Below are 25,686 nucleotides of genomic sequence, written 5' to 3'. Positions count from 1 at the left end.
TACTTCCATTTAGATTAACAGCAGTTCCAAAAGCTTCAACTATTTTGCATTCTATACGTGATCCACTCATGTCGTTCTGGGGTGTCAGACCAGCAGTCAAGCATGGTTGGGCCGACCGATTGATGCGAAATATTTTCTTTGGTGAGGTCGGTAGCCGAATTTTTGTTCGCGAGTCTGAAAGCAATTAGTTCAATTTGTCCATTATCATCACTCGAAGGACTGACTCCTTGCCGATTTCATTCTCGATCTCTTTGAATGTGAGCATGGTCTTCAGCACTTTTGAGCCTTTCTCCATCTGCTCCAGACAAGGGGATCGCGAAGCGCCTGCCATGGCACCAATTTGCTCAAGAAAGTCCAGAGTATAGAAGCTAGTATCAGAATCTCTTTGACTCATTGTTGTCCGAGGTATGTTTTCCAAGAATCCTTCATATATAATGGCCCGTTATCCGTAAACGCAATGTTAATTGTGGACAGCACTCCAGATTGAGGCTATCGAACCTTTCCTTTATACTTTGACCCTCAAGTTATGCAACTGCCATCTTTGCAAATTCGCTGCTTGGTCCTGTTTATTTTTTGCCCTATTTCGTCACAGTCATTAACGGCCCATGGCAGTAGCTATACCGGTCGGAATGCTTCGGAAGCAATCCATCGCGAGAGTATGCTCTACTGGCAATGCAGCTGATACGTCTTATTATCCATTTTGCCGATCTTTTACTTCTGTTTGTTGTCGGCGTGTTACAACCCCACGGACCTTGGTCTTCGACTCGAAGGCTACTTCCTCTGCCGAGTTTTGTTTCTTGCCTCGAAGATTCAACGCTGGCATTGGCATGAAAACGACCATTTTTGTTATCTCAACGTACTAATATCCCAGTATCTCGAGATGAATCGTGGCATACATCACGGCTAGATGGTTGTAGATACACTTCCTGATGTACTCCATCGGCCTCAGAGTACCATCTTCCACGAATCAATAACAAATTTCTTCCGGTTAGCAGCCGGTAGGCTTTAGAGTTACAAGGAGTTTCGAACAACGTGCGCGGAGGCGGGAGACTTGACTGCAAGATCTATCATGCATTACGATCTACTAATTAGAACCGCTTTCGAATGATAAATCGAAATAGGGAGACCTTAATGGTACTCGACCCGCTACGTCGGGTGCGGTCCCACTCGAGTTTGATAACATTTGATATAAGCTATTGGCCCGGATGCAAAATAATTCTTGGCGACGACTGAGTACAGCATCAATCCTCCTTGTGACTCGGAGGTACAACCCCAAGTTGAAGCGGTGAAATCTAAGCTGTGTACTCGCTGGCAGATTTTTCACGAGACACGGCACTTTCACGACAGCTTCCTGCGTCATCTTTACTGCCCAACGAACTCGAATACGACTGGAGCGATTGGGCGTATATGCGAATTACTGTTACTTTTGTGCCAGATACACGCAACAATCCCACGTTATCCCGCGTCCGGGACGAAAGCGATGTTACCCCAGTGGTGTACATCTAACGGTACGAAGTATGGAAGGTATAACGTGGGAAAGATTACATTCGGCACATGTTGTGCGACAATATACTTCGGAAACGGCAACGGCAACAGAGAGAGATGGTTCAGGTAAGCTGTGGAGAATTGCCTTTCTAGCAGGTGAAATTATTATTAATTGAAACGACAGAGATACCAATACAATTGCACCTATCCACCGGCTCCATTATCCTTCAAAGAGAGTCTCAACGAGCGTATACTCCGTCGCCAGGGATATCGGAGACCTCGATCGCGTTGCCAGACTTTAACAGTCTGTCTTCACAATTGGCCAATCCACCTCTTACGGACTGTCATTCGTGGTTATCGTATTTCGAACCACCATCAGTCATCGTTTGTCGAGTGACATATATCTTAGAGCTGTCTCGACACTTTGCTTAGAAAATCTGGCCGGCGTCATTCTCAACGAGAGCAGAATTCTGTTTGCTTCTTGGCCTCTTACTCTGCTGCTGAGGCCATGGTTGTACTTGCTACTGTCGATTTCCCGCGCGTGGCGCGTTCTGTTGATTGGTATTGTCTTGTTGGTAGCTCGCCTCTCGCCAGATCTCACATTTCGTCACCTTATCCTTCACGGCAGCGTCACTTAAGCCTCTTGTAAGATCTGAGAAGAGCTCCCGAATAGTGGCGGTATTGAGGATGTCCTCGTCCCCGGCTCTAGGCCTTGAGCTTGGGTGAGCTAAGCGTACATTTCTTGGAGCGCTGGCATTATTTCTGCCGGGTTGAGACATAGTTCTTGCGCCTCCGGGCCGTCTTCGTGGTGGATGCCGAATTTGTTGGGGTTCTCGGCCGGGAATTACTCCATGTGCCGTCTTGGACGGGTTCTGTGAAGTGTTGTAGCACCTAAAGCTAAGCAAGGAAACTGTTGCGCATTAGTTGTGCTTTGAATATAACGTGGAGACCGGGTTATTACCTCAATGGACAACGCGGGGTTAGCTGCCGGTTTGCTTCTCTTGATCTTCGCTGCAACTTCCAATTCTGTCGCAACGAAGTTGTACTCTCTCGCAGCTACTTCGAAGTATGTCGTGCAAAAGTTCGATATGCGTCGTTGCGTATCTGGGAAGTGCTCGCCTGCACTCAGATATGTTTTGATGATTCAGGGATTTGCAAGAGGAACAAGTCATTGTCAGTAAATAGCAGCGACAGGCAACAGGTTGGGCAGCAAGCACATTTGAGGCTGTTTTGGGCACCATTGTTCTCTTAATTCTAAATACGCCTGGATCCAGTACCTTAGGGCAGTTGGGTGGCATTCTCCGGAGAATCATCTCTGCTCGCATAGAGCAATTGTCCCGCTATCTCTTACCTGAGACCAGTAATGAGCCCGACAGATAAATTGTAAATGTCTTACCTCTAGGCTTTCACGCATTAACTCCCGTCACATGCCGATACTGAATCTCAACTCTGGCTGTTCAGACCGATACAAAAGTTAAGGCGAAGTAAAGCCTTGTACTTACCTGCACTCGTTACTTATAAGTGTCTAACTAATGGTAGTCGAGAAGGCCGGTATCCAATTCGAAGCTCATGGCAATGACCATAACGCATGAACAACCATATCAATTGACTCATCAGCTACCACTCACCGAAACCTCTTCGGTCGAACGATGTGGCTTAGCCGGGCCGAACGGAGAGTGATGCCGCAAAAGCAAGTTAGCCCTAACGGCTGGAGTAAAAGAGGAACATTGTCTCAATCGGCTGGAGCAGGAAGTAATTGGTGTCAATTATAAAAATCCTGGTTGCATGTATTGTCGACGTCGCCCTCCTTAAGTCGTGCGTTCTGCCTTAATGAGGCGTCTTCGAAGTCATTTTCCATATGAAGAGTACGAAGCCGTTGATATTCTCGGATACACTTTCCTAATTCATTGCGAACCGTTTGCCTCGTAGGCTACTGCCGTCAATCATCCTTTTTCAAACGGACTCTCAATGAGCACTCCGAATAGTACGCTAGAGAAAGCGATACAAAGAAGAAATGAAGAAACAACCTTTGATATCTGGCTGGGATCTAGATGCTACTCCAAATCTGGCACCAAATCTACCTTACCAAAACTGCTGTTGCATACTGTATCTACCTAGTCGACCTGCCCTTCACGGCGAACCGACTGCAAGGCTACATCAATTGATTAAACTTTGAGGCTTTGCTGACCACCCTCAATATCACCGGTGTGCCTCGCCAGTTTACCCATCGAAGCCTACAGACGGTGGTATCCGGCAACGACACATAATTTTTGGGAAGAAAGCGTGTTTTGTTTCAACGTATTTCAAATGACAGTTCCTTGTATTGCTTATTCATTCAGAAGTTCGGGGTTCTTCGTCCCGTCAACATAATTGGGATACTCCAATGACAATTGATATTTTCCCGGCAACAGCCTGCAGCATGGTCATATTTGACATCGCTCTCTAAGCCTCTTTCCCTTAGCTGTGCTATGAGGAGAGCCGTCCACTGCGGAGAAAGAAACAAAGTGAGTTCATGTAACGAAGTATCTAAAATATGCACATCTGTACAGCATTGTTATCGATTCTCAGCTCTCCGGTGGCTGTTCACTTGTCATACCCACCACACCAATTGTGCCAATTGTATTTCTCCAACCCAGGGTTGTACAAGCTCCGTCATTGGCTTCGCGGAAAAAGCAAAAACAAAAGAGGTTCCACAGATCGCGGGAGGTGTCAGATATCAGATTCTTGACCAAGGGCTTGACAACACTTGTCTTGAAGATATGCAGGAGAACAACTGCTTTTTGTATAGGAGACGTCGAGGTTGTGCCGAGTAAGTGGTTAAAGATCAGGTCGCTATATGGAACAATCGCTCGTGAAGTACCTGAAAATGAGCGTTGTCAGATAAGCGAACATCGTCAATCTTAGCCACGAAAGACCACGGATTTAAGAGCCGCCAATTATCGCAGAGGATTGCTCGTTAAGAGCTGACATGTTTCAATTTTCGTGGCGTGCAAGCTGTCTTTGCAAATTTACTTTTTATATCAAAAGTAACAAACATTGCGGCTATCTCGCACGGTTAATAGTAAGTCTTCGGCTATTAACTTGCTTGAGAGTGGCAAATATCAGCATATTTGGCTTAGTACTATCCGTCATTCCTTATTCATCTTTGCGCAAACTCATCGAGTTGGATCACAAAATCTAGATGTAGGTTACCGGTATGGGTCATCTTGTAATGTCAGATGTTCTTGGCAACTTTAATCTGCAGCGATTGATTTCAAATATACTCATTGGTCAAGTGAATGGATGAGCTCTAATATTTGCATTTAATAGGAAGTAGCTGTAATGGTTCGATTCCTTTTCAGCTAAGGTTATGGCTTAGAAGCATAGACTGTCACACCCGAGCATTGGTATGCATAGATCCTGTTAACTGCGAATGTGTAAGACTAACGCCGCATTGTTGTACTCAGGGAATTAAAAAATGAATATAAAGAGGTTGAAATTCTTGTTTCTACTGTGTTGAATTTCAACTCTCCACAACTTCTTACTATATCAAACTGGATCAAAAAGACTCGTCTTATCTCGAAACACGTTTCTCATTTAAAAGTAGGTCTGTATTTGGTACAGCCATAATTCGTAGGTTAGGTTTTCGTAACTTGAATGGCGTCTGTAAATTTGCTGACTTATCAGTAAATCCCAAAATTTTCAATCGTTAAAAGCATCTGTATCTCCAAAAGTGTGCCAGCTCATCGACAAAATGTCTCGAAATCAACAAGAAGACGAAGTTGAAGAAGAGGTCAACCCGGACGATGAGATGACGGAAGATGAGGCTAGGCGAGGAGACAATTCCAAAGAAGAGGGAGCTGGAGAAGGAAACGCTGATCAAGAGGAGGCGGAAGAAGTGGAGGAAGGTGAAGCAGGCGAAATAGACTCCGACGATGATATGGACGAAAGCGAAGAATTCGACGAAAACTTAATACCTGAAGAGGGAAGCAAGAACAGAGATTTAACTCTCGACGACGTTGATAAGTACATCAAGGCCTACAACCTGGAAGGCATTTGGGGGGACAGCAAGAACTGGGCTTTCTACTCAGGTCAAGGCGGCAGCGACAAAATCCGTGCATTTCAAGAGGCGAATGTAGACATGGAAGGTGGTAAGCCCGTTAGCTTTCATGATCTCTTCAGCAAGTCCTTCAAGAACCACGTTCTGGATGAAGTCGACGATGATAATCTTTGGAAAGCGGATGCCATGTTGTCGTACTACTTCGGCTTAATGGCGCAAGGGACGATCCATGTTTTGCTCCCGAAAAATGCGCATCCCTTGAAACCTTATCCGGCTCCCAAGCTTGCTTATTGGTATCTATATGAGCTGCCTGGTATACTCAGGAAAGGGGGACGGGTGAGGAGGATCGTGAGATATGATGCGAAGAAGCCGGATGAGGACGAAGGAAAACTGGTTTGGGAGAGGGGAGTGGATCATGAGGGTCCAAAAGAGCCACCGCGTTTTGAGGTTAAGCCATAGGGAAGTCAGAACGAAGTTGTGAGCGAGGTCATGATCATCTGGGTGTCGCTCAGTTAGATGTGTTCCTCGATTTTGGATTTCTAAAGCTGATCTTGGTGTCAATTGTTACACGCAATCTCTCATATGACTAGACAATATGAAATTTTCTAACCCATATTTCTGAGTTTGCTTTTCGAAGACAACATGTTATCGCCTCGCGGTGGACAAAATAAGTGGTAGCCGAAAGACGATATTTCTTCGATTAAGTCGACGAAATATCGTAATGTAGTGGATAAACTTGGAACAGTATGACATATCCAGTCAACTATTTTGAGTAAATAAGACTTATAAACTCTGTTCGAAGTCGACTTATTTAGTCTAAATATTAGTGGGTTAGTAACTGACATCAATTTTGTCCTCCGCAACATCGCTTACTTCTGCAGCCTATATCCTTCTACAAGGACAACGCTCTCCCTCAGCAAGTTAGTATACTTGTTCAATTAGTTAATAACTGTAGCAGCTCATATTCATGAATTGATTCTCATGAGCATTTCGGGATGTCGGCGTGTTCGGAGCCGAATGCATCCACACCGGGCCGGAAACACCATACGCGACCGACACGATGTTTTCAATCGAATACTTTTCTTCCCGTCGTTGGTACAATACTATCCCACCTATTTATCACAACATGTTCAAGAGTAAAGATACACCGTATTTTTACGCGTCTCTTCTAAGATCAACATCAAACAAGCGACTCTTGCTTGATTGAGGTCGCTTCTTGGTGGCATGCGATGGCAGCAACGCGTCAATTCTGGTGATATCCTTTCCGACACACTTTGCTTCACTGTTGTTGGGAAGCTGCTCCGTACTGACGATATTCCGATCCGAACCTCCTTTGTGGAATGATAATTCTGAGCTCGAGTCTGAATAATTCGAATCTTGTTGCAAAATCGACATGATCATTACCTCGAGCTCGAAAGCTTCGGAACCTCGCTCCAAGGAACACAAACCTTGGCGACGAACCCCCCGACGTCGCGAAGATAACTGATAACCATTTCCCCATTCTGAATGGACCCAGTGTTCCATTGCGTTTGATGGATCATACATATGCATATGTTCTGACCGAAACAGTGTTTGCAGTGTTCTTTCACGAAATGGTTGCCGTCGTCGGTTGAAAGTACCGCAGCGGAGCTACCATGCCGCTTAGTACCTGTATCGTTTTGGAACCGCAAAAGTGGCGGTAATTCAAATTTATAGAGGGCAAGTGCCTGGGATGCGCGGAGGTTTGTAAATGACTTTCTCCTGCAACTGATTGTTGTCTACCAGTAGCAAACTTTGGCAAAATGGCGACTCCTCCCAAAAAGATGATGCAGTTGAATTTCTTTGACGCCGCCTGCACAGGAAGCCACACTGCGATTGGACAATGGAAGTAAGTCGGTACTTTTATGGTTGAAGAGACGCTGGTTAACGAGAATGTAGAGACCCTGAAGATATTGGCAGGAAGAAGGATCGCTTGAATTATTGGCTCTGGCTGGCGAAACTCGCGGAGAAAGGGAAAATCACTTCTATCTTTATCGCTGATAGTTATGCTGGACACAATATCTATGGCGGTTCAGCTGACGCTTCCTATAGGGTTTGTTGAGAATTACTGATAAAGTAAGATATCTGACTAGAGGATTAGGGAGGTTCTCATATTGGAAAACTTGATCCTTTGATGACTATTTCGGCTATGGCAGCTGTAACAAATTCTGTCTCATTCGGAATAACTGCAAGCACATCATATATCCGTTAGTAACTCAATAGGCCTAGACAGTCAGCAAACCTGATCATTCTAATAGCACCATATATACTCGCACGCACATATTCTTCGCTCGACCATCTTACAAATGGGCGTGTTGGTTGGAATATTGTGACAAGTCATAGTAATTCGGCCGCCCAAGCGATGGGCCAAGATCAAGTGATGCCGCACGACGAAAGATACCTCGCAGCAGAAGAGTATATGGATATTGTATACCAGTAAGTCAAAATTTATTGAGTCCCCGGAAAGATGCTAATTTCGAAGATTGTGGGAGAAGTCGTGGGAAGATGGTGCCCAGGTTTGGCAAGAAGAGCCAGAAATGGCATACGACCCTAGCAAAATTCACAAAGTCGAGTACGACGGTAAATACCACAAAATGCACGCTTTTCACCAGACCCACCCATCGCCACAGAGGACGCCTGTTTTGTTCCAGGCTGGGTCCTCGAAATCTGGCATCGAATTCGGCGGGAAACATGCCGAAGCAATATTCTGTGCCAATCCAACAATTGAGTCCACAAAGAAGTACACTACAGCTGTACGTGCGAAAGCTGCCGCTGAAGGCCGTGATCCGTCTTCGATCAAGTTCTTTTTAGGAATCATGCCAATTCTAGGGCGCACCCAGGAAGAAGCAGAAGCCAAGCTTGCAACTGCCAAAGCCCGACTTAGTATCAATGGAGGACTCGCCCGGTTCTGCGGCTTTACAAACGTGGACTTAAGTGCTTATGAGGTTGATGAGGAGTTTGATTTTGCTGGGAAGCATCATGATAACTCCATTCAAGGTGTTATTGATAATATCAAGCTGATTGGAACCGAAAAGGTGTTCACTCCAAGGGTCGTGGCTGAGATGTTTGCACTTGGAGGCTCAGGTCCACGACCAGTCGGAACAGCTGAAACGGTGGCTGATTTCTTCGAGAAATGGTGGAGAGAAGGCGACATTGACGGTTTCAATCTCAATTGTGAGTCCTACCTCCAAAAATACTTGACACTAGCTAACAGTTCAAAGACGTGACCAGTCCTGGTAGCTTCGAGGATATCGTAGAACTGCTCATCCCTGAGCTGCAGAAAAGAGGCATATATTGGACTGACTATGCGGCCCCTGGGGGAACAGCGAGAGAGAACTTGCAAGCTGCTCCAGGACAACCATTCTTGCCTGAATCACATCCTGGACGGAAGATAGAGTTGAATGCAAAGAAGTCACAGATGGAAGAGCCACTAACAAATGGTCACCAGGGTGAGAATAGTGGCACATGAGTATCACGTGGAACGTGTAGAACGTCCATTATCTAGGTGGGTATACCGTATTTCTGTGCTAGAACAATCGAATTATTACCATATTATCCCCGTTAGAACTGGTACATTATCCATCGCCAATTACTTGTTTTGATATGACAATTTTTATTTGTATAATGTGACGTTATTCTTAATTGGATCACCAGTGTGTTGTAAGTCTCATGGGATACCACCACTTTTGTTGGTGGAATAACAGTATTCTTCGCAAAGCGCCATATTTGCTCAATCCGTCTAAGTATACGTAAAATATCACCTCTGCCAAAAGGATTAGGTGTATCAATCGAGGAAGCATTGTTGGATGGTAGCTTTCTAAAACTATCACAGATAAGAGATCTCCCGTCGGGCTTGCAATGCCCTTGTTGATGTCTTAAGTTTCAAAAGCTCATCACACAGCTCCTAATTTAGCGACGTATCAGATTCATTAGTCGCGTTCATCGTATTCAAGTACTTTAACTAGATCCGGAATGGAGCGAGAACGTGATTATGGCGTCGACCCAGCAAAGATAACGTGCTTTCTACACTGGGAAGCAGCGCCGGCTTCAATTTAGGGATTCAAATTACGTGCTCCACAGTTTAACTGGGTTTCGTTAGTATGAGCACTGATTAAATAATTTGCTCTTCCGAATACAAGACCATAAAGAGTGCATGCAGGCCATCGGAAGCACGAATCGGGCCAGGTAATCATGAATTTGAATTCTAGCACTCCAACTGATGAAAGCCTCTAGAAACTATAACGGATTATCGTCAAAACCTTCTGTCTAATATTCATAGAATTCTAATATCTCTAAGCTCGCCTGACACTGCACACCCGCATACTCACACTCTTGAATCTCTTTGATTCTGTGCAATCTCCTTGTCATCGACGTTCATGGCGTCCTTGTGTCCCAGCCCAATATCATCACTTCCATCAAAGCTTGGCGCAACGCCCACAATTGCAGCTTCATCAAAAGGCTCCGCAATACCAACGCCTGGTGGAGGCCAGATCTTATTGACAGTGAAGTAGAGGATACCGCCTAGGACGAATCCGAAGATGTAGGTGATTTGGTATATTTTGACAGCTGCGCCTGTTGTGTGGCCCATGAGAGACATTACGAGTCCGGCTGTGTCTATGTTAGTGGATTACCGTAGAGAACGCGTTTCAGGGGGTAATCTTACGGAATGATGGAATGACTGTAATTACAAAGACGCAGCAGGATCTGAGGTTGACGCCGTGGTAGTACCAGTATATATATTCTGGTCCACCTTTGAAAAGATCAGGAACCTTCCACATCTGCTTGCGGATGAACCAGTAGTCAAGAATCAGAATTATGGTCGTCACAGATGCGAAAACTGTATCAATGTGTTAGTCTTCTTCATCTATAAGGAGTTGCGACAGATGACATACCAGCAAAACTCGACACGACAGATAAGAAAATAGTCGCTTGCGTCAAGTATCTCCATGGTTGACATAGCACACCAATGACGAGCAAGAACAGAGCACCTCTCTTCATTGAGACATATCGAGGAAAGATCCCAGCAAGATCCATTCCAGCACCAACGTTATTTTGCGTAACGTTGACGAAGATTTGATGAGCATAAATTGCCAAGCCAGCAAAGAAGGTCGCAGCTCGAGCACCAGCAGTGTAATGTTCAGTCTGAATGAAAGACAGAATAGTGAGCGGTTGCCACATAGCCTTTCCGTAATGTGCTTTTGTCGCACTGGCAGTCAATGTACCCAAGAGAGCACATAAAGTGATGACAACTGGCATAGCAGTCGCAGAGCCAACAATGTAGGAGTTCTTGTTCTTCGAGAATCGAGTCCAGTCGGAAAATCGGTCGGCTGCTCCGCCATAAGTGCCGCAGATACTAGAGATACATTGGACAAATCTGAAAGCTCGATTGGCGGTAGAGAGTGGAATAGCTGGGGATACAAGATCGCCTGCTGAGCCGCCGTTTGTGTGTACTGCCCATGCCATGATACCGAAAACACACGCAATGGTTCCTACTAGCGCTGGCCACATGAATTTCTCGAGACGGTGTGGTTGGATAAATATCACTATCGGTAGATAAGTGATGATATAGAGAAAGAACCCAATGATATCATGCGTGGTTGTTCCCGAACTGTGCGATTGTTAGTATTTCTCAATATATATCACCTGGCTAGAATGTATACCTTGCGGGAAGTGTGTTTTTGAGATCTTTGAAACCTGGGATTATGGCGCTGATCATGAGTCCGATTGCTTGTCCTGTACAGCGGTTAGATTACCCAGAAGAAGAGAGCGAATTTCTGATTTACCTCCGTACACAGCCTGAAGACCAAACTATGGATTTGATTAGCCAAAAAAGTAGATATTAGAGACCACTAGACTTACGAAAACCATATTGCCCATGATTTGGAAGAAAAGAGGGAGCCACATTCCACGTAGTCCAAAAGAGACTCGTGCCATCATTGTCTGTAAAAGATTAGTCTTAGCTTCAGATCCTTAGCTTTCGACTCACATAGCCCAAATTTTTCTCGGCCCCAGCACGTCCGCACAGCAGTGCATTCATGCTTGATAGGCATGCTCCAATCAAGACAGCTCCAATAGCTTGACCTGCACTCAGGCCAACGGCAATGTAAGAGCTTCCAATGGCAAAGGTAGACAGACCGCCACCACAAGTCAACCAATATAGCAGGAAGGCACCTCGTCCATATGTCCGCTCTTTTGGTACAATTGGGTATAAGTCGTGATTACCCCATTCTGTTGTCCCTCGATCTTGATAGATGTCTTCTCTCGCTGGTAGCTCTGCCCACTTCAAATACTTCGACATGTCTGATGGTGTGTCTCGGCTATTTTAAGGGATTTTGAACTGGCAGTTTCACAACTGTCCCGAATCTTTCCAAGGAGTATAGACAATGCAGAGCTCTAGAAAATCTCAGACAGAATTCCGAAGCTTTATATAAAATCCGTTATCAGCACACTCGTCTTGGAAACACCCACACGCCCAAGATGCTTATCAGACCGCGAAGCCACAGAGCTATCAGATTGAGATATAGACTAGACCTGTTTTGCCATCAAGGGTAGATTTGAACGCTTCAAAACGACGACGAACGCTGACAGACTAAGGCATAGTCCGGTGGCAACATTGTCCCAAGAGTTGAAAGCTGATGAATCGAGCATTCCAATACTCCAATACTGGAGAACGAGTAAGCGGCATCGCTGTTCCGACATGTACCTGGCTTCGGTAGGGACAAACCGTACCATGTCGTTGGGACCACGGCAGCCAATGACGCATAGCCTTGTGTTTTGGGTGTCCCTCTTGCTCCATGGCTGGTATTGCTGCTGATAACTTTATATACATCTCCGATAAGAAAGTGGGGCTCAAGATTCATGAATAGTGGGGAACGCTGAACACAACAAGTCAGGCCGAAGCAGATAAGATACCTAGGTAGATACTGAGATGCGCTCAAGCATTTTTGGTGGCTTGAATCCATGTCCAATTTGTTTGAGACCCATCACGAGTAACCCCGTTGTGCGGCCGTTGATTCCACCTTTTGACGATCCAAATATTGGCGCTATCTAGAACGCCTGAAAGTCTGTTCAGAAACCAGATGTATGAACTGATTTTAATTGAACTTTTCTTTGCAACTTTGATGACGTGAACAAAAACCCTACGAACCAAGGATATGATTTGTATCTGTGTATGGATTATCAAACCAACCACCATTTTCTGGCACTTCCCAAAGCGTACCAGCCTGTGAAGACAAAGAGCCCTCGATAGGTATAGTGAAATCTGGCTCAAGACCCCCCCCTAGGGTCATGTCAACATCGTCCCATAGTGTTATTTGCTCGCCAGTCATGTCACCGATCATTTGCTCCAAGTCTTCGCGGATACCCTCGGTATCAGGATTTACGTGTAGACCTTGTGTGTTCAACTGCATCTCGTCTTTCAAAGATGGCACAGCGGTTCCTGGAATGTGTTTTTCTTCTGAGATGGCATCGAGTACAGATTGTTTTACAGACTCGAACAGATCTCGATACTTTCTCCCAGCTGGCCATTTTTCAGTCATCACGTATAGAATGATGCTACAGTCGGTAAGTGCACCGACACTTTTGAAGCCATTGCTACTTGAGAAGTCATGCCACATGCAGTACACAAGTGTCAGACCTGCCAGTACTTGATCAGTATGAGTTCATAATGCCACTCCTTCGCTATCAACAACAATATAACATACCTGCAAGAAATACCGTTTGGAGCGAAACAGATGTAAAGACTAATGGGATTCGGTAATGAATTCGTTTGTAGGTTTCACAAACTCCTCTACAAGACTCAGCGCAAATTTCGAGATATCGCGGGTTGATCTGCTTCTCGTATAAACGGGGCTGAAGCAAAAGCCGAACGCTTTTGTGGTATGAAGCCATCTGTTCACCAATTAGCCTCTGAACATGAGCAAGTGGAATACACTGCGAGGAGCGAATAGTAGAGAGTAGATCAAACCTACATAGGAGTCATAACTGTGGTATTCGTCGCCCCTGAAATTGTGGCGATCACTTGGAGCTACCTGAGTACTTTGTTGGGGGATGGCGCTTTTCCAGGCCAAAAGTCGATCCAGACACACATCAGTTATCCTATAGATATCTTGAGAGGATATTTTAGTATCGACTCGGTAAATCAAGTGTTGAATATCCGAATCTATTCTCTTCAGTCGAAGAAGATGAATGTAACATGTCATGGTGGTTTCCGGGAGGACGGGAATTGACTTGTCTGCTTCTGAAGCAAGTCGCAACGCATCCACACTACGATTTGCCTCGTCAACATCCAGCGGTAACTTAAGACGGTTAGAACTATGCGTCATCAAAGAAGGCGACGAACTTACCTCGACATCAATATCGTGATCGGAAATCGAGGGTGGACGACCTAGGGCAATTGAGATATCTCTATCCCAGTAATAACATGCCCAGAAGATGCGCTTGTTCAGCTCTGACCTCAGGGACAAACGTGATGATTGACGGCGTCGATGGAGCCCCAACTCAACGCACATTCTCATAGCCAGGCCAACGAAAGTCCTGTTCAGACGGTCAACAAAAGCGAAGGGGAGGTTTGGAGATTGGTATCAACCAGCAGAAAGCCTTACCAAGCACCAGGGTCTTTTGGCATTCTCAGACAATGTTGAGACAAGAGGAGTAGATAGGTAAGGGATCGAGTATCACCCAGCCGTAAGATGGCTTCACGATTGTCTAGCGCAATTTCGTAGTGTCTTTCTGGTGAGTATGCGCCTGTGGTATCCCCTGTCTGATTAATTGTTAATACTGCTATAAGGCAGAATATTCCGGCTTACCTTTTCTAAGAAATGTCCTCCGAGTCCATATATGAGATGTAGAATGCTCTCCTCATAAACATCCGTCAGTACGTGACGTCGCTTGTGCAGATCTAGAACATCGTATGAATACATTATAGGAAAGTTTGTATACAGATGGCCGAGATACGCGTGTACCATGCCATCTGCCTGCTCCTGGTCAAGGTGACTGACGCTTACGTCTTGCACACCAGGCAGAGAGCTCACATCGCTTACTGTAAGGGACCCTCTGCCCATATTGTATGCTCTATCGTAGCTTCCAGGCGGCAAATTGAGAGTTGTCTTGCCAGCTAAAGCCGATTCCAAGGCTCTTCCAAGAGTGATGGTTGATGCTCCACCTACGTATGAACCTGCCACATCCAAGGATAGGTCACGGACTGCGTTAAGGAGAGGTTGAATGTCACTTTCTTCGGTATGGTCGGATCCGTCTGGACGATCGTTCCAGTGGTCATGAGATACAGTAGTATCTCCCCCTCTCGTCAAGAGCATCTCCAATTCAGCTACCCGGTCTTCTAACGCCTTGATGTATATTTTGGCCTGGCCCGGCTTTTGGTTGATTGGCATCACATAGTGACATTCTAAGTTCAACTTGATACATCGACCACAGGATGGCTGGTCACCATTGCACTGCAAACGGAGTCAGACACAGGAGGTCTTCTAGCAGGACTTAGGAACACATCCATACCTTCTGTTTACGTCTTTTACATCTTTGACAAGCCAAAGAAACCCTCGATCTTCTGGCAGGTTTACTCGTATGGCTCGGTGATATTGCATCATCGTCTGGGCTTGAAGCTGGCGGTGGGGTGTTGAGGTCTACTTCGTCCATTTGGCTCTCTATTGGTTTTCTAGGGGTGTTCTCGAGCTCGGCGTGTTGTTGCAATGCGGGTAAAATGATACGATTGACACATTGTACTGCATGTTTCTTTTCGATTGGAGAGTGCCGCTGAAATGCTCCCACGAGCCACTGGAATTCGGATCCGCATAGCCTCGAGATAAGCACATTGTACGAAGGGTGGGAGGTCGCGAAGTTGCTTATCTCCAGTGGGATCCATGCTGGCGTGAGCGCGACTTCTCAGTCACGTGTTCGCGCGTTTGCCAAGAAAACGCCTAGTGTTAACTTCCTCGTCACAACAACTAGGTTTGGCTTTTACAAAATTACATTCGTCTGTAAGGTCGTTGCAACTAAGAACATGCGCTTTATTGAGCCAGATCCAGTGCTTGAATAGGACAGACTGCTCCCCGTGGCTTCGAGGATACGCAAACATGGCAGGGGCTCGGCTTTTGGGGGATCGCAGCTCTATAGCTTCCCCTGAAGACTAGGTACCTAGGTACTCATCAATCTATGCTGGCACGACACGTCTGAAAGTTCACAAAAATCCACCATGTTTCATGAAAGCTGCCTGAACAAACTTGTCGATAATTTCAGTTATTCTCGCAGCACTAAAGTCAACATACCTCTACAAACCAGAAGATTGCTGGTGGTCACTACCTAGGTAGCCAAGTATTCTGTTATCCCACTTCTGCACACTTTTGAGGTTGTCGGAAGCGATTCCCGCCCTGCGGACATCTCCCCATATTATTACAACTATCGGATTCAGGAATAGCGAATCGTCTTCAAAATCAGTTCTTGAGGTGCTTCTATCATGGGCGCCATCTTCGTTGATTCGGAAGTGCTACGAAACGGAAGGCATTCCCTAGGTACTCCTATATGTCGGCTCGGCCGTTGACTAACGCAAACCCATAGCTAGCCTTAGGTAGGTTATAAAGCTGTGGGATCTTTCATCGTCTTATCAATTGTCAACCACTTGCATTCCTCTCTTTTCTCAAACCCATTTCCATTTTCTCCCTGCCATTATTTTCACTCAGTCAAAATGGTTCCCAAAAAGAAGCTCCATCTTAATTTCTTTGATATGACGTGTAACAGCGCTCATATGGGAGTCGGTATGTGGAAGTAGGTATCAAGCAAATCCGACCCAGGGGTTTGCTAACAGTGTAACAGAATCGACAACGATAATACCAGCAAAAAGGATAGTCTGGAGTACTATATCTGGCTTGCAAAACTGGCAGAGAAGGGAAAGATTACCGGGATATTCTTTGCAGACGTGTACGGTGTAGATGATGCTTTCCCCGGTCAATTTGATGCACAATTCAAGGCTGGGTCTAATTGCGCTCAAATGGACCCGATTGTCTTTGTGTCGGCCATGGCTTCAGTCACAAAATCGGTCTGCTTTGGGATTACCGGAAGCACATCATACATAAATGTTAGCCTCCCGTTGTCACTCGCTATTCTAGTCAACTATCGCTGACAGCCTACAGCCTTTCGTGCTTGCGCGAACATATTCTACCCTCGATCATGCTACTAAAGGAAGAGTGGCTTGGAATGTCGTAACTAGTTATTCTACTTCCTCGGCGAAGGCGAACGGTCTAGAAAAGGTCACAGCACATGACAAGCGTTACGAGAAAGCAGCGGAGTACCTGGAGCTATGTTATTCGTAAGTCGTTCTATTTTTGCATTGAGAGCCACATAACTGAGCTAATCTTTTCAGACTCTGGGAGGGCTCCTGGGAGGATGGCTCAAAAGTGTTCGATAAGTCGAAAGACATGGCTTATGATCCCACGAAGATTCACAAGATAAACTTTATCGGTAACCACCACCAAACCTCAGCAATCGCACCAGCGCATCCTTCTCCGCAACGAACGCCTGTGATCTTCCAAGCCGGCGCTTCTCCAGCTGGAAAGGCGTTCGCGGCAGCACATGCAGAAGCAATCTTCGTCGGGGGCGGGAAACCCTCAGACACAATTGGATATGTTCAAGAAGTACGAGCTGCCGCGGCAGCGAATGGACGCGATCCCCAGCACGTCAAAATATTCCCTCAAATGACACCTATCCTTGGTAGGACGCTTGAGGAAGCACAAGCCAAATACGAGCGATACAAGGCGGCGGCGGACTGGAGGGGTGGCATGGCAAAGCTATCTCAGTATTTGAACTGCGACCTGTCTAAATATCCTCTTGATGAACCTTTTGACGTGAACTCAATTGGAAAGTCCGACAATGCAATCCATGCAATGATTAATATGCTGAAGCGCTTCGAGGGTCAAAATATTACACCCAGAATTATGGGCGAGAAGATGGCTTTTTGCGGTTTTGGTCCAATGCCAGTGGGAACTCCAGAGATGGTTGCCGATGTTATGGAGGATTGGGTGAACAATGGGGATGTTGATGGCTTCAACATTGCTTGTAAGTGTTTAAAGACCACTTGTCAATTGACAAAACTAATTCTCGCTAGATGTATCAAATCCGGAATCCTACGAAGATCTTGTAGAGCTCCTTGTTCCTGTCCTTCAAAAGCGAGGATTGATGTGGGATGATTACACTGTCCCAGGCGGAACCTACAGAGAAAATCTGCTCAGCACCCCGGGAGAGCCCCTGACGCCTGCTGGACATCCATCCAGGAATTTCAGATATGATGTTTTGAAGGAGAAGTATGCTGATGCGAATGGCGATATTACGATTGATAAGAGAGCGTCTGAAGTGAAGGAGGAGGTCAAACAATCAGAAAAGGTCGTACCTGTGGTTGAGAGCGTCGTAGAAGCGCCGAAAGAGGTATCTGTTACTGCCTAGAAACAATCTGTATATACAATCGAACATTTCATCAACTTTTCTTCGCATCGACGGTTCTCTTGTGCATCCTACTGATGAAGCCCACTTGGGTGTATTGGCGAGTTTACAAACATCTTGTTGACAAGTGTCCTAAACCATTCTTAAATAACAATGCTCTCAGAGCTCAAATCGCGATTGCTTTTCGTCCGGACTCAAGGAATTGGCATCCCGCTTCTTTCCAATGATAGGAATTGGAAAAAAGCAATCGCTGAATATCGTATCTTTCAAGATCTGTCAGAACGGCGAGTATATACTTCTTAGATGAAATGCTGGGAGTTCGCAAGATATATATTCCATGTCCGAGAGACTACTCGTGGAGCAAACGATAACACGAATTTAAGGACCAATTCTCTGCAATGTCCAACAATAAATATCTCTTCTTGTGGCAGACATGAGGATTTTGAACCCGACCCAATGCAATACCTTTTTCCCGAATGATGTCAACCAATACTACTTTTACGCCTTTCAATGCAACTCGACTTTCCACCATCTTGTTTACAGCATCCTATCAAAATAAGTCTATGCCATAGTATAAAATATCTACTCAGTAGCAAACTTGCTTTTGGCCCTCAATTTCGCACCCCATAACCACAAACAAATTGGTGCAGGTCCTCCAATAGCCAAAGCCACAAATCCAAGTAAGCTATTCCCCCACCCATACCCCAATTTCTCGTACATAGCTGGTGCGAACAAGGGAAATACGAATGCAGCCAAGGAGCGAAGGAGAGACGAGGCAGCAATTGCGGAAGCAGAGTACGTTGGATAGGAGTCTACGATGTAGGTTATCAAGGCGTTGAATCCTATCACTAAGCTGATTGTTAGTTGTGATTCCCAACATATAAGAACGGTACGTACTGATCCCAGCAGCGAAGCACGCCGCTCCAAGACTTGGAAATATCCAATGGACTTTGTACTCCGCCGTCCAACCGTATACAAAGAGTCCAATGGGAAGCATGATTGCTGTTGGTATCATGAGAGGAGCGCGGAACTCTGGAAGACCTATGCCGTTGTTTTTGATTTTCAACTTTCGGTAAAGTTTATCTTGAAAATAAGAAGATAGCTGTGAAATCCCCGTTAGTCAGGAATAAAAAAAAATAAAGAAGGGCAACAGACTTGTATACCAAGGCAATAACCGATTCCAAGCGTGATATAGTTCAAGCCTCCAATGCTGACCGATTCGCCATATTGTTTCTGCCACAATTTTGGAAAAGAAACAAGCACAATATACATGATCCCGTAAAGATATGCGTTATATAGTCCAAGCACTATAATCAAAATCTGAGTTGTCATGAGTTTCATTGGTCTCATAACCGCATCACCAATCTCTGCAGCCAGGCTCGTATGCTGCTTCTCATATTTCGTGAAAAGATACACGTTCCCCGTTTCCTTTGCAAGTCGCACTTTTTTTCTCATTAATAATACTGGAGGATATGTTTCCTCCAGAAAGAAGGTTCCGGCAATCAAGACCGGAAAACCAAATATGGTTGTTCCCCAGAAACCCCAGCGCCATGTGCTATATTCAGTTATAAATCCACCACAAATAGGGCCAATAGCAGGGCCAAGGATTGGAAAGAAGCTGTAAATGCTGACCGCAAGGCCTCTCTCGTCGGCGGTGAACAAGTCTCCAAGAACGCCACTTCCAAGGGCCAATGGGGCCGAGCCGCCTAGACCTGCGATAAGTCGAAAAATGATCAATTGTGCCGTCGATTTTGCAAAACCACAAGCGAGGTTGAAGACAATGAATAGGAGATTTGATGCTTGAAGTACTGGCGCTCGACCATAAATCTCGGAGAGTGGTGCAAGTATCATTGGGCCAAACGCAAACCCCAGGACAAAAATAGATAGAGTAAGTGACTGTACACTTTCATTCTGAATGTGAAGGTCGTTGCCGATTTGACTCAAACTTGGCGCTAGGATTGACGATGCTACCGGTGACATGAATGTAAACGCGGAGACTGACCGCCGAGAGTTATTAGTGAAAGAAAAGGTATTCGAATTTGGACATTACCTAGAGCTATCGCCACCCATTTTCTTGGTCGATTCCAATTCTGAGGAAGGCTCGGATCATCGTCGCCATCCCAGTCAACCAGATGCGAAAGATCAACTGCCGTTTCAGACGTTCTTGGACTTGATGGGCCACTGCTGCCCCTTCTTGGCTCGAGATCTCGGGTACCGGATACTTCTACGCATTTCTCGAAATCGGGTAGATTGCCATGCTTCTGTGGCGTCCTTGTTTGGGATGTGTGAACCCGCTCACAACTGGGGAAGAAGATGTCGCAGGAGTCTGGAATGGTAATACTGGTAGGCAATATACTCTCATTTTGGGTGTGAGTTCTCCGTAGATTTAGATCGTCGCTTGACATTACTTCGAATGATTCGAGTGGCTTATCGCCACAGAGTGTCATATTATCTGAAATCCGAAGAAAGAAAGTCGCTAGTTATAGTAATTCAAAATCTGATAAACTAAAAACATGTACTCGAATGACGGATATCTTCCAGGCACCAAGAAAAAGAGAAGGACACATTTTTTTCAAAGAAGTAATGTACAGTCAAGAGAATGATCATCTGCTGCTAGCATAAGACGAGATTCCCACTTGCCGAAGAGTGCCGATTCTTCTGCCCCGACCATCTTCTACTCTTCTCAATGACGGACTGATCGTTCTAGTAAAGAAGCGGACCATAGACTGACCTGGCGGATGTCCATTGAAAACATCGCTGTAAAGAGCCCTGTCGGATAGGGTTCCCGATAACTGCGGGGCTCAATCCCAATTGAAGCTTTGACCAAAACTGATTTTTCATTTCCTCATTCTATGTTGGTAGGAATGGGATATAGAGCGCTCATCTAGGCAACGCGTTTAAGAGCTTCGTCCGTTTCTGAGAGGAAGCTTGGAACATTGATGAAGTTGAACTCCAAGCGTGTCGAAGACGCGTCCTCCCGATGGACAAGATAAGTGGCAGTATATTTCTGCTACCCTACTATTAACGTCGGTGGTGCTCTTGCCTTAATGATTCTTGGATACAGGCTGAAAAGCTTCTTATTTATTCAAAGCAATTAACGAACTATACAATATTTCGTGTATTACTCTGAGCAACTACCTTGTTTTGACTGCCACTAATTTTGTCCGCCGGGAGGCGTCCTAAAGCACAAGTGGGTCGGCAAAAGTGGGTCTGACCTTTTCAATGGCTCGTGGTGGACAAAAGTGGCAGTCGAAACACGATATTTCTTCAATTCAGTTGACGAAATATCGTACATTTAGTGAATTAAGTTGGAGCAATTGACATATTCCGTCAATTATCTTGAGTAAATAAGACTTTCTAAACTCTATTCGACCTACTTAGTCTACGGATCGAAAAATATTAGAACTTGATGAATGAACACATTCAGACGAGTTTCAGAATCGCCTAAGAAGCGGTGAATCTCTTATCAGGGATACAACTTCCTAGAAAAGAAATCCAAACTATCCAACATGCAGTATAACCCCAAATGCGTGTGGAAAATTCGCCTCTTGCCGCCCGCCATCGGAAGCGAGACAGTTTCAGCGTCGTACCTGGACGCCAACCGTTCCACAACCACTCGAACCATGCTCCGATTGTACCACCTATATTCCCAATCACAGCATCATCTACAAGGATCGTGACTTCCTCATAAACACGCAATTGCACTTTGCCACGCCACCTCGGGTTCCTATTCACTTTCACATCGAGCGTGGTTACTTTGCGTGGCAAGACACAGCATTAGCTATCCGCAACTGTCAATCAGGCTCTTCATTACACGACACATAAGGCAAAAAGGTACAAACCGTTGTGATCGAGGGCACAACGGTGGTTGCAAGTTAAGATGGCTGAGTTACACCATGTCAATCTGCTCGGGACGCTAGGTCCTAAGCCTGAATGTGTACAGCGTGTACGATGTTGGTCTTTGTTCCCCTTCGTAATCTGGTCTAATCATGTGTTCAGCTTCAAGAGGTGCTTAATACTTTGGCTAGTGAGGTGAAAAGTAGAGAACCGGGATGTCTATCCTATCAGATATGGGAATTCAAGACACCTGAAAAGGCTATTGCATTCACACTTATTGAAACGTAAGAGATCTCTAGTTATTCTGCTTGAAGTTGAATACATTTCGGATTTTGTTCTAATGGTGAATAGATGGGTACCCGATGAGGGCTTTTCGAATCACCACAAGCAACCTCATTTATTGAGAGCCGACAAGATAATTTCAGAGGAAAAATTGCTAGCCGAGCCGGAGGAAGACAGATTCATGAAACTCTCTGGGGGATGGATGCGAAGGTGAAAGGGGAAAATCGATCAGAATTCATTCAGGCGTGTCGAAAGGAGATATTGACTGCTGAGTTTGCGTGTAGGATAGGAAAATCGGTGGATCGCAGCCGATCGCTGTTGCAATGCAAAACTGAGGGACATTATCTGGGGGAAAAAATACAACGAACTCAGAAATTGACTTCCTAACACCCCTTTTGGGATGATGGTATTCAGCTTTCACAAAAAAAAAGAACTATCGCAAATTCATTCAAAAGTATTGAACAAATATAACGTGTGAGGAAATTGCTAGTCTACTACTATAATGAGGTGTCCTGTCTGACTTGCAACACACTGGTGGATATTTTCACACGAACCTTTCAACGTGAATGGCAAAGCGGATCAATTATAGTCCGATGTGGCAGATAGTCCAACATCAACTCCGCCTTTTGCTACATAGGCACGTCTCCATTTGTCCAAGAATCAAGCGTTTCTTTCGAAGCTCCTCGCACGATAATGTGGAAGTGTTCCAAGGCGCTCACACTTTGCAATTTTGGCTCGTTCTTGAACCATAGCACGCGATCCTCAAGGCAGCTCTCAGGCTCTTTCTTGTTCATGCGCTTCAAAAAGGTTCTATCCACAAAGCTCTGCACCGAGGCCCTCGACTCATCTGTCAGTTCGCCTGTCGTATCATCTGTTGCCAAACGAATTCCCATCCATACGACTAGGTGTTGGATATCATCTGTAAGTCCGTATGACCAGTCGTTGTAGAGAATTTGTAGTTTTCATGGTCTGCAAATGGTGATTTCTCCATTGACTTGGCACAATTCCCACGCAAAAGACATCCTGCGGCTATCCAGCGAAGTCGTTCCTCTCGAACAAAGGTAGCAATTGACCCATAGTTCTCGATGACCGATTGTGCCCAAACAAGGTACTGTCGTAGAACTGATGACTTTCGTGGAAGAGTTGAGAAATCGTTGATCTCTACACAACAGCTGGGTCAGCAGTGGAAATCAGCGACCACAGCACCCCTTGCTAATCGTTCTGCGCAGATTTTGCCACGTACATGGAATAAACTCTTCATCTGTGATAGCTAATGTCACCCGATCTGTATCCGAGAGCTCGATTGGATTCTTCATCGAAGGTTTTCTTGAGGTCAAAAGATCTGACATGATGAGTGTGAGGAGAATCAGACTCGATTGGCTCAAGGAGCCTCAAAGGATCTTTCTGAAAAGATCTGTCATGAATATGAGAAAATTCGCAATGATTCATCATCTTCGAAGGAATTTATGCAAGTAGGCTGTTGATATCTTTGCCGCAATACCTTCTCAATGATTCAAACATCCCGTTGGAAGATTCATGCGGGTGTACCTGCATTTAGTTGATTTAATTTGAAAAGCCGATTCGGACTTTCTTGGGGACCTGCAGTAACTGAAAGCTGATTCGGCGAGCTAACCTGTTGATCGCAATTCTTTCAAGTCGTCGAATTTTACATATGCAGGAAGCCGCGGACGGTTGTGTAACTACGCCACTTGAACCCTTCTTCTGAAACTCACACATTCGGGTTATTGAGATCTGTCAGTATGTCGGCTCGCATGTGATTCGCGCACCAAATTAGGTAGATGCTGGCTGAGATGTATTTAACACTACGAAGAAATGCTGAATGAAAAGGACCAATCGTATCACTATTAACTGATTCTAAATCTATCTGTGTTGAAGTTCCGGCAGATTCCTGTATAACAATCCCCAAGACAGTGAGCAAATTTCAGACTGTGTAACCTACAGGCCATGATATCCCACTGTTGACACCGACACTCCTTATCTTTTTTTGAAGAAAGTCCAACACTTTTCTATCACCACGTTCTGTTCTTCAACACTCATGCTGTAATGCAACGGCAACCTCACTAGGCACTGGCTATCCGCTGTTGTGAACCTATCTTGGCCAACAAAGCGTCCAGACATGAGGCCAATCGGACGTGAATGGAGTGGTACAAAGTGAGCACACACAACTACTCCCCCTAGATCCATGTGAGCGATGAATGCGTTTCTTTGTTCCGCAGATAGACATTTGAAGAAGAATATATGCGCGTTATGCTCGCAGTCATCCGGAATGAGAGGTAGAGTAATGGCACGCTGTTCTGCCAAGGGTCGAAGGGACTTTCTGTATCGGCGCCAGAGCTTTGACCGCTGTTCTTGGATGATTGAGGATTTGTCGAGCTGTGCCCATAGGTACGCTGCCTGAACCTCAGACATAAAGAAGTTAGAGCCTATATCTTCCCAATGGTAGTAATCGACCAGGCCTCGAAGAAATTGCATTCGGTTGGTTCCGTTGTCATAGACCACCTCGGCCCTTGCCAGAAGCTCTTCGTTATTGATTGATATTGCACCACCCTGACCTCCGGATGTGAAGTTTTTAGTTTCGTGGAAACTAAAACAACCAATGTCTCCAATTGAACCCAGACTGCGCGAGTGATACTTGGATGTCAGGGCTTGCGCGGCATCCTCCACAATGTACACGCCAGAATCACGAGCTAGAGTCGTAATGCTGTCCATTTCGCAAGCTACCCCCGCATAATGAACAACCACAATTGCTCTGGTCTTTTGAGTAATTGCTGCCGCAATGAGTTTGTGATCGATATTCATGGTTCCAGGATCAACATCAACATAAACAAGAGTTGCACCCCGAAGGAGGAAAGCGTTGATCGTTGAAACGTAGGTGTAGCTTGGCACAATAACCTCGTCACCGTATTTGATGTCCATAAGTATGGCTGCCATCTCTAGAGCTGAGGTACAGGAAGTAGTAAGGAAGGTTCGTCCACCGCCCATGTGCTGGGTGATCCATTGTTGACATTTCTTAGTGTAATGACCATTTCCACCCAGGCTACCACGTTTTGTGGCATCGATAACATTGTCGACTTCTCCTCCAATGAAAGTTGGCCGATTGAAAGGGATTTTTTTCTGCATAATATTGACAATGTATTATCGCTGGTGTATTTGGAGCCTCAAGCAAGGTAAACAATCAATTTACTTTGAAGGAATAATTGAATTTATGAAGAAATCGGAACTTGATGGACTTGACTTTGGCCATTGTGGTGGAGCAATCTACCACAGTTGATATGCGTGGTTGGAGAAGCGAGGAAGAAGAAAACTGCCTTACTCCACTCTTTGGTTCCCTACGGCAAGCAGCAGCCCGAAGTCATGTCTCATCAAAGCATGATCTTGTCTATTATCGTCTGACTGTAGCGGTGAAGGTAATTGATAGCGCTAACAGCGGAGTGTGAAGGCTGGCGATGTTTAGAGCTGTCGCTCGATCTCCGAAGGGAAAGCTCCGCGCCCTCGAATCGTGAGTTAGGCGCACAATATGCTTTTGCTGCTTCTAGCCGGATCTTACGTTTCAATATCAA

The 25,686-nt window shown here is 45.4% G+C and overlaps 10 protein-coding genes across 10 annotated transcripts; 3 read left to right on the top strand and 7 right to left on the bottom strand.

The window, feature by feature from the left end:
* Positions 1-35: 35 nt before the first annotated feature.
* Positions 36-394, bottom strand: GLAREA_11550 (uncharacterized protein; the record flags this gene model as incomplete). The annotated part of the gene is made up of 2 exons (XM_008089693.1): positions 36-174; positions 225-394. 2 exons carry the CDS (start codon positions 392-394, stop codon positions 36-38), a joined length of 309 nt encoding a protein of 102 aa, XP_008087884.1.
* Positions 395-5,218: 4,824 nt separating this feature from the next.
* GLAREA_11549 (uncharacterized protein) lies at positions 5,219-5,983 on the top strand (the record flags this gene model as incomplete). The annotated part of the gene is made up of 1 exon (XM_008089692.1): positions 5,219-5,983. One exon carries the CDS (start codon positions 5,219-5,221, stop codon positions 5,981-5,983), a length of 765 nt encoding a protein of 254 aa, XP_008087883.1.
* Positions 5,984-6,679: 696 nt separating this feature from the next.
* On the bottom strand, positions 6,680-7,048 carry GLAREA_11548 (uncharacterized protein; the record flags this gene model as incomplete). The annotated part of the gene is made up of 1 exon (XM_008089691.1): positions 6,680-7,048. The coding sequence occupies one exon, from the start codon at positions 7,046-7,048 to the stop codon at positions 6,680-6,682; it is 369 nt and encodes a 122-aa protein (XP_008087882.1).
* A 257-nt stretch (positions 7,049-7,305) lies between these two features.
* On the top strand, positions 7,306-9,011 carry GLAREA_11547 (Bacterial luciferase-like protein; the record flags this gene model as incomplete). The annotated part of the gene is made up of 6 exons (XM_008089690.1): positions 7,306-7,391; positions 7,442-7,595; positions 7,644-7,749; positions 7,801-7,978; positions 8,025-8,716; positions 8,764-9,011. The coding sequence occupies 6 exons, from the start codon at positions 7,306-7,308 to the stop codon at positions 9,009-9,011; spliced, it is 1,464 nt and encodes a 487-aa protein (XP_008087881.1).
* An 855-nt stretch (positions 9,012-9,866) lies between these two features.
* GLAREA_11546 (uncharacterized protein) lies at positions 9,867-11,840 on the bottom strand (the record flags this gene model as incomplete). Its single annotated transcript, XM_008089689.1, has 7 exons — positions 9,867-10,150; positions 10,206-10,379; positions 10,435-11,150; positions 11,203-11,275; positions 11,326-11,350; positions 11,402-11,482; positions 11,529-11,840. The coding sequence occupies 7 exons, from the start codon at positions 11,838-11,840 to the stop codon at positions 9,867-9,869; spliced, it is 1,665 nt and encodes a 554-aa protein (XP_008087880.1).
* A 291-nt stretch (positions 11,841-12,131) lies between these two features.
* On the bottom strand, positions 12,132-12,338 carry GLAREA_11545 (uncharacterized protein; the record flags this gene model as incomplete). Its single annotated transcript, XM_008089688.1, has 1 exon — positions 12,132-12,338. One exon carries the CDS (start codon positions 12,336-12,338, stop codon positions 12,132-12,134), a length of 207 nt encoding a protein of 68 aa, XP_008087879.1.
* Positions 12,339-12,681: 343 nt separating this feature from the next.
* GLAREA_11544 (Zn2/Cys6 DNA-binding protein) lies at positions 12,682-15,193 on the bottom strand (the record flags this gene model as incomplete). Its single annotated transcript, XM_008089687.1, has 7 exons — positions 12,682-13,178; positions 13,246-13,432; positions 13,513-13,839; positions 13,888-14,077; positions 14,146-14,303; positions 14,350-14,994; positions 15,053-15,193. 7 exons carry the CDS (start codon positions 15,191-15,193, stop codon positions 12,682-12,684), a joined length of 2,145 nt encoding a protein of 714 aa, XP_008087878.1.
* A 1,045-nt stretch (positions 15,194-16,238) lies between these two features.
* Positions 16,239-17,989, top strand: GLAREA_11543 (Bacterial luciferase-like protein; the record flags this gene model as incomplete). The annotated part of the gene is made up of 5 exons (XM_008089686.1): positions 16,239-16,318; positions 16,367-16,628; positions 16,684-16,859; positions 16,914-17,605; positions 17,655-17,989. The coding sequence occupies 5 exons, from the start codon at positions 16,239-16,241 to the stop codon at positions 17,987-17,989; spliced, it is 1,545 nt and encodes a 514-aa protein (XP_008087877.1).
* A 579-nt stretch (positions 17,990-18,568) lies between these two features.
* Positions 18,569-20,433, bottom strand: GLAREA_11542 (MFS general substrate transporter; the record flags this gene model as incomplete). The annotated part of the gene is made up of 4 exons (XM_008089685.1): positions 18,569-18,834; positions 18,884-19,088; positions 19,142-19,983; positions 20,037-20,433. The coding sequence occupies 4 exons, from the start codon at positions 20,431-20,433 to the stop codon at positions 18,569-18,571; spliced, it is 1,710 nt and encodes a 569-aa protein (XP_008087876.1).
* A 3,667-nt stretch (positions 20,434-24,100) lies between these two features.
* On the bottom strand, positions 24,101-25,246 carry GLAREA_11541 (PLP-dependent transferase; the record flags this gene model as incomplete). Its single annotated transcript, XM_008089684.1, has 1 exon — positions 24,101-25,246. The coding sequence occupies one exon, from the start codon at positions 25,244-25,246 to the stop codon at positions 24,101-24,103; it is 1,146 nt and encodes a 381-aa protein (XP_008087875.1).
* Positions 25,247-25,686: the final 440 nt, after the last annotated feature.

This window comes from Glarea lozoyensis, assembly GCF_000409485.1.
Source record: "Glarea lozoyensis ATCC 20868 chromosome Unknown GLAREA8, whole genome shotgun sequence".
Classification (NCBI taxonomy): Eukaryota; Fungi; Ascomycota; class Leotiomycetes; order Helotiales; family Helotiaceae; genus Glarea; species Glarea lozoyensis.
This window is presented reverse-complemented; position numbering and strand designations above follow the sequence as displayed.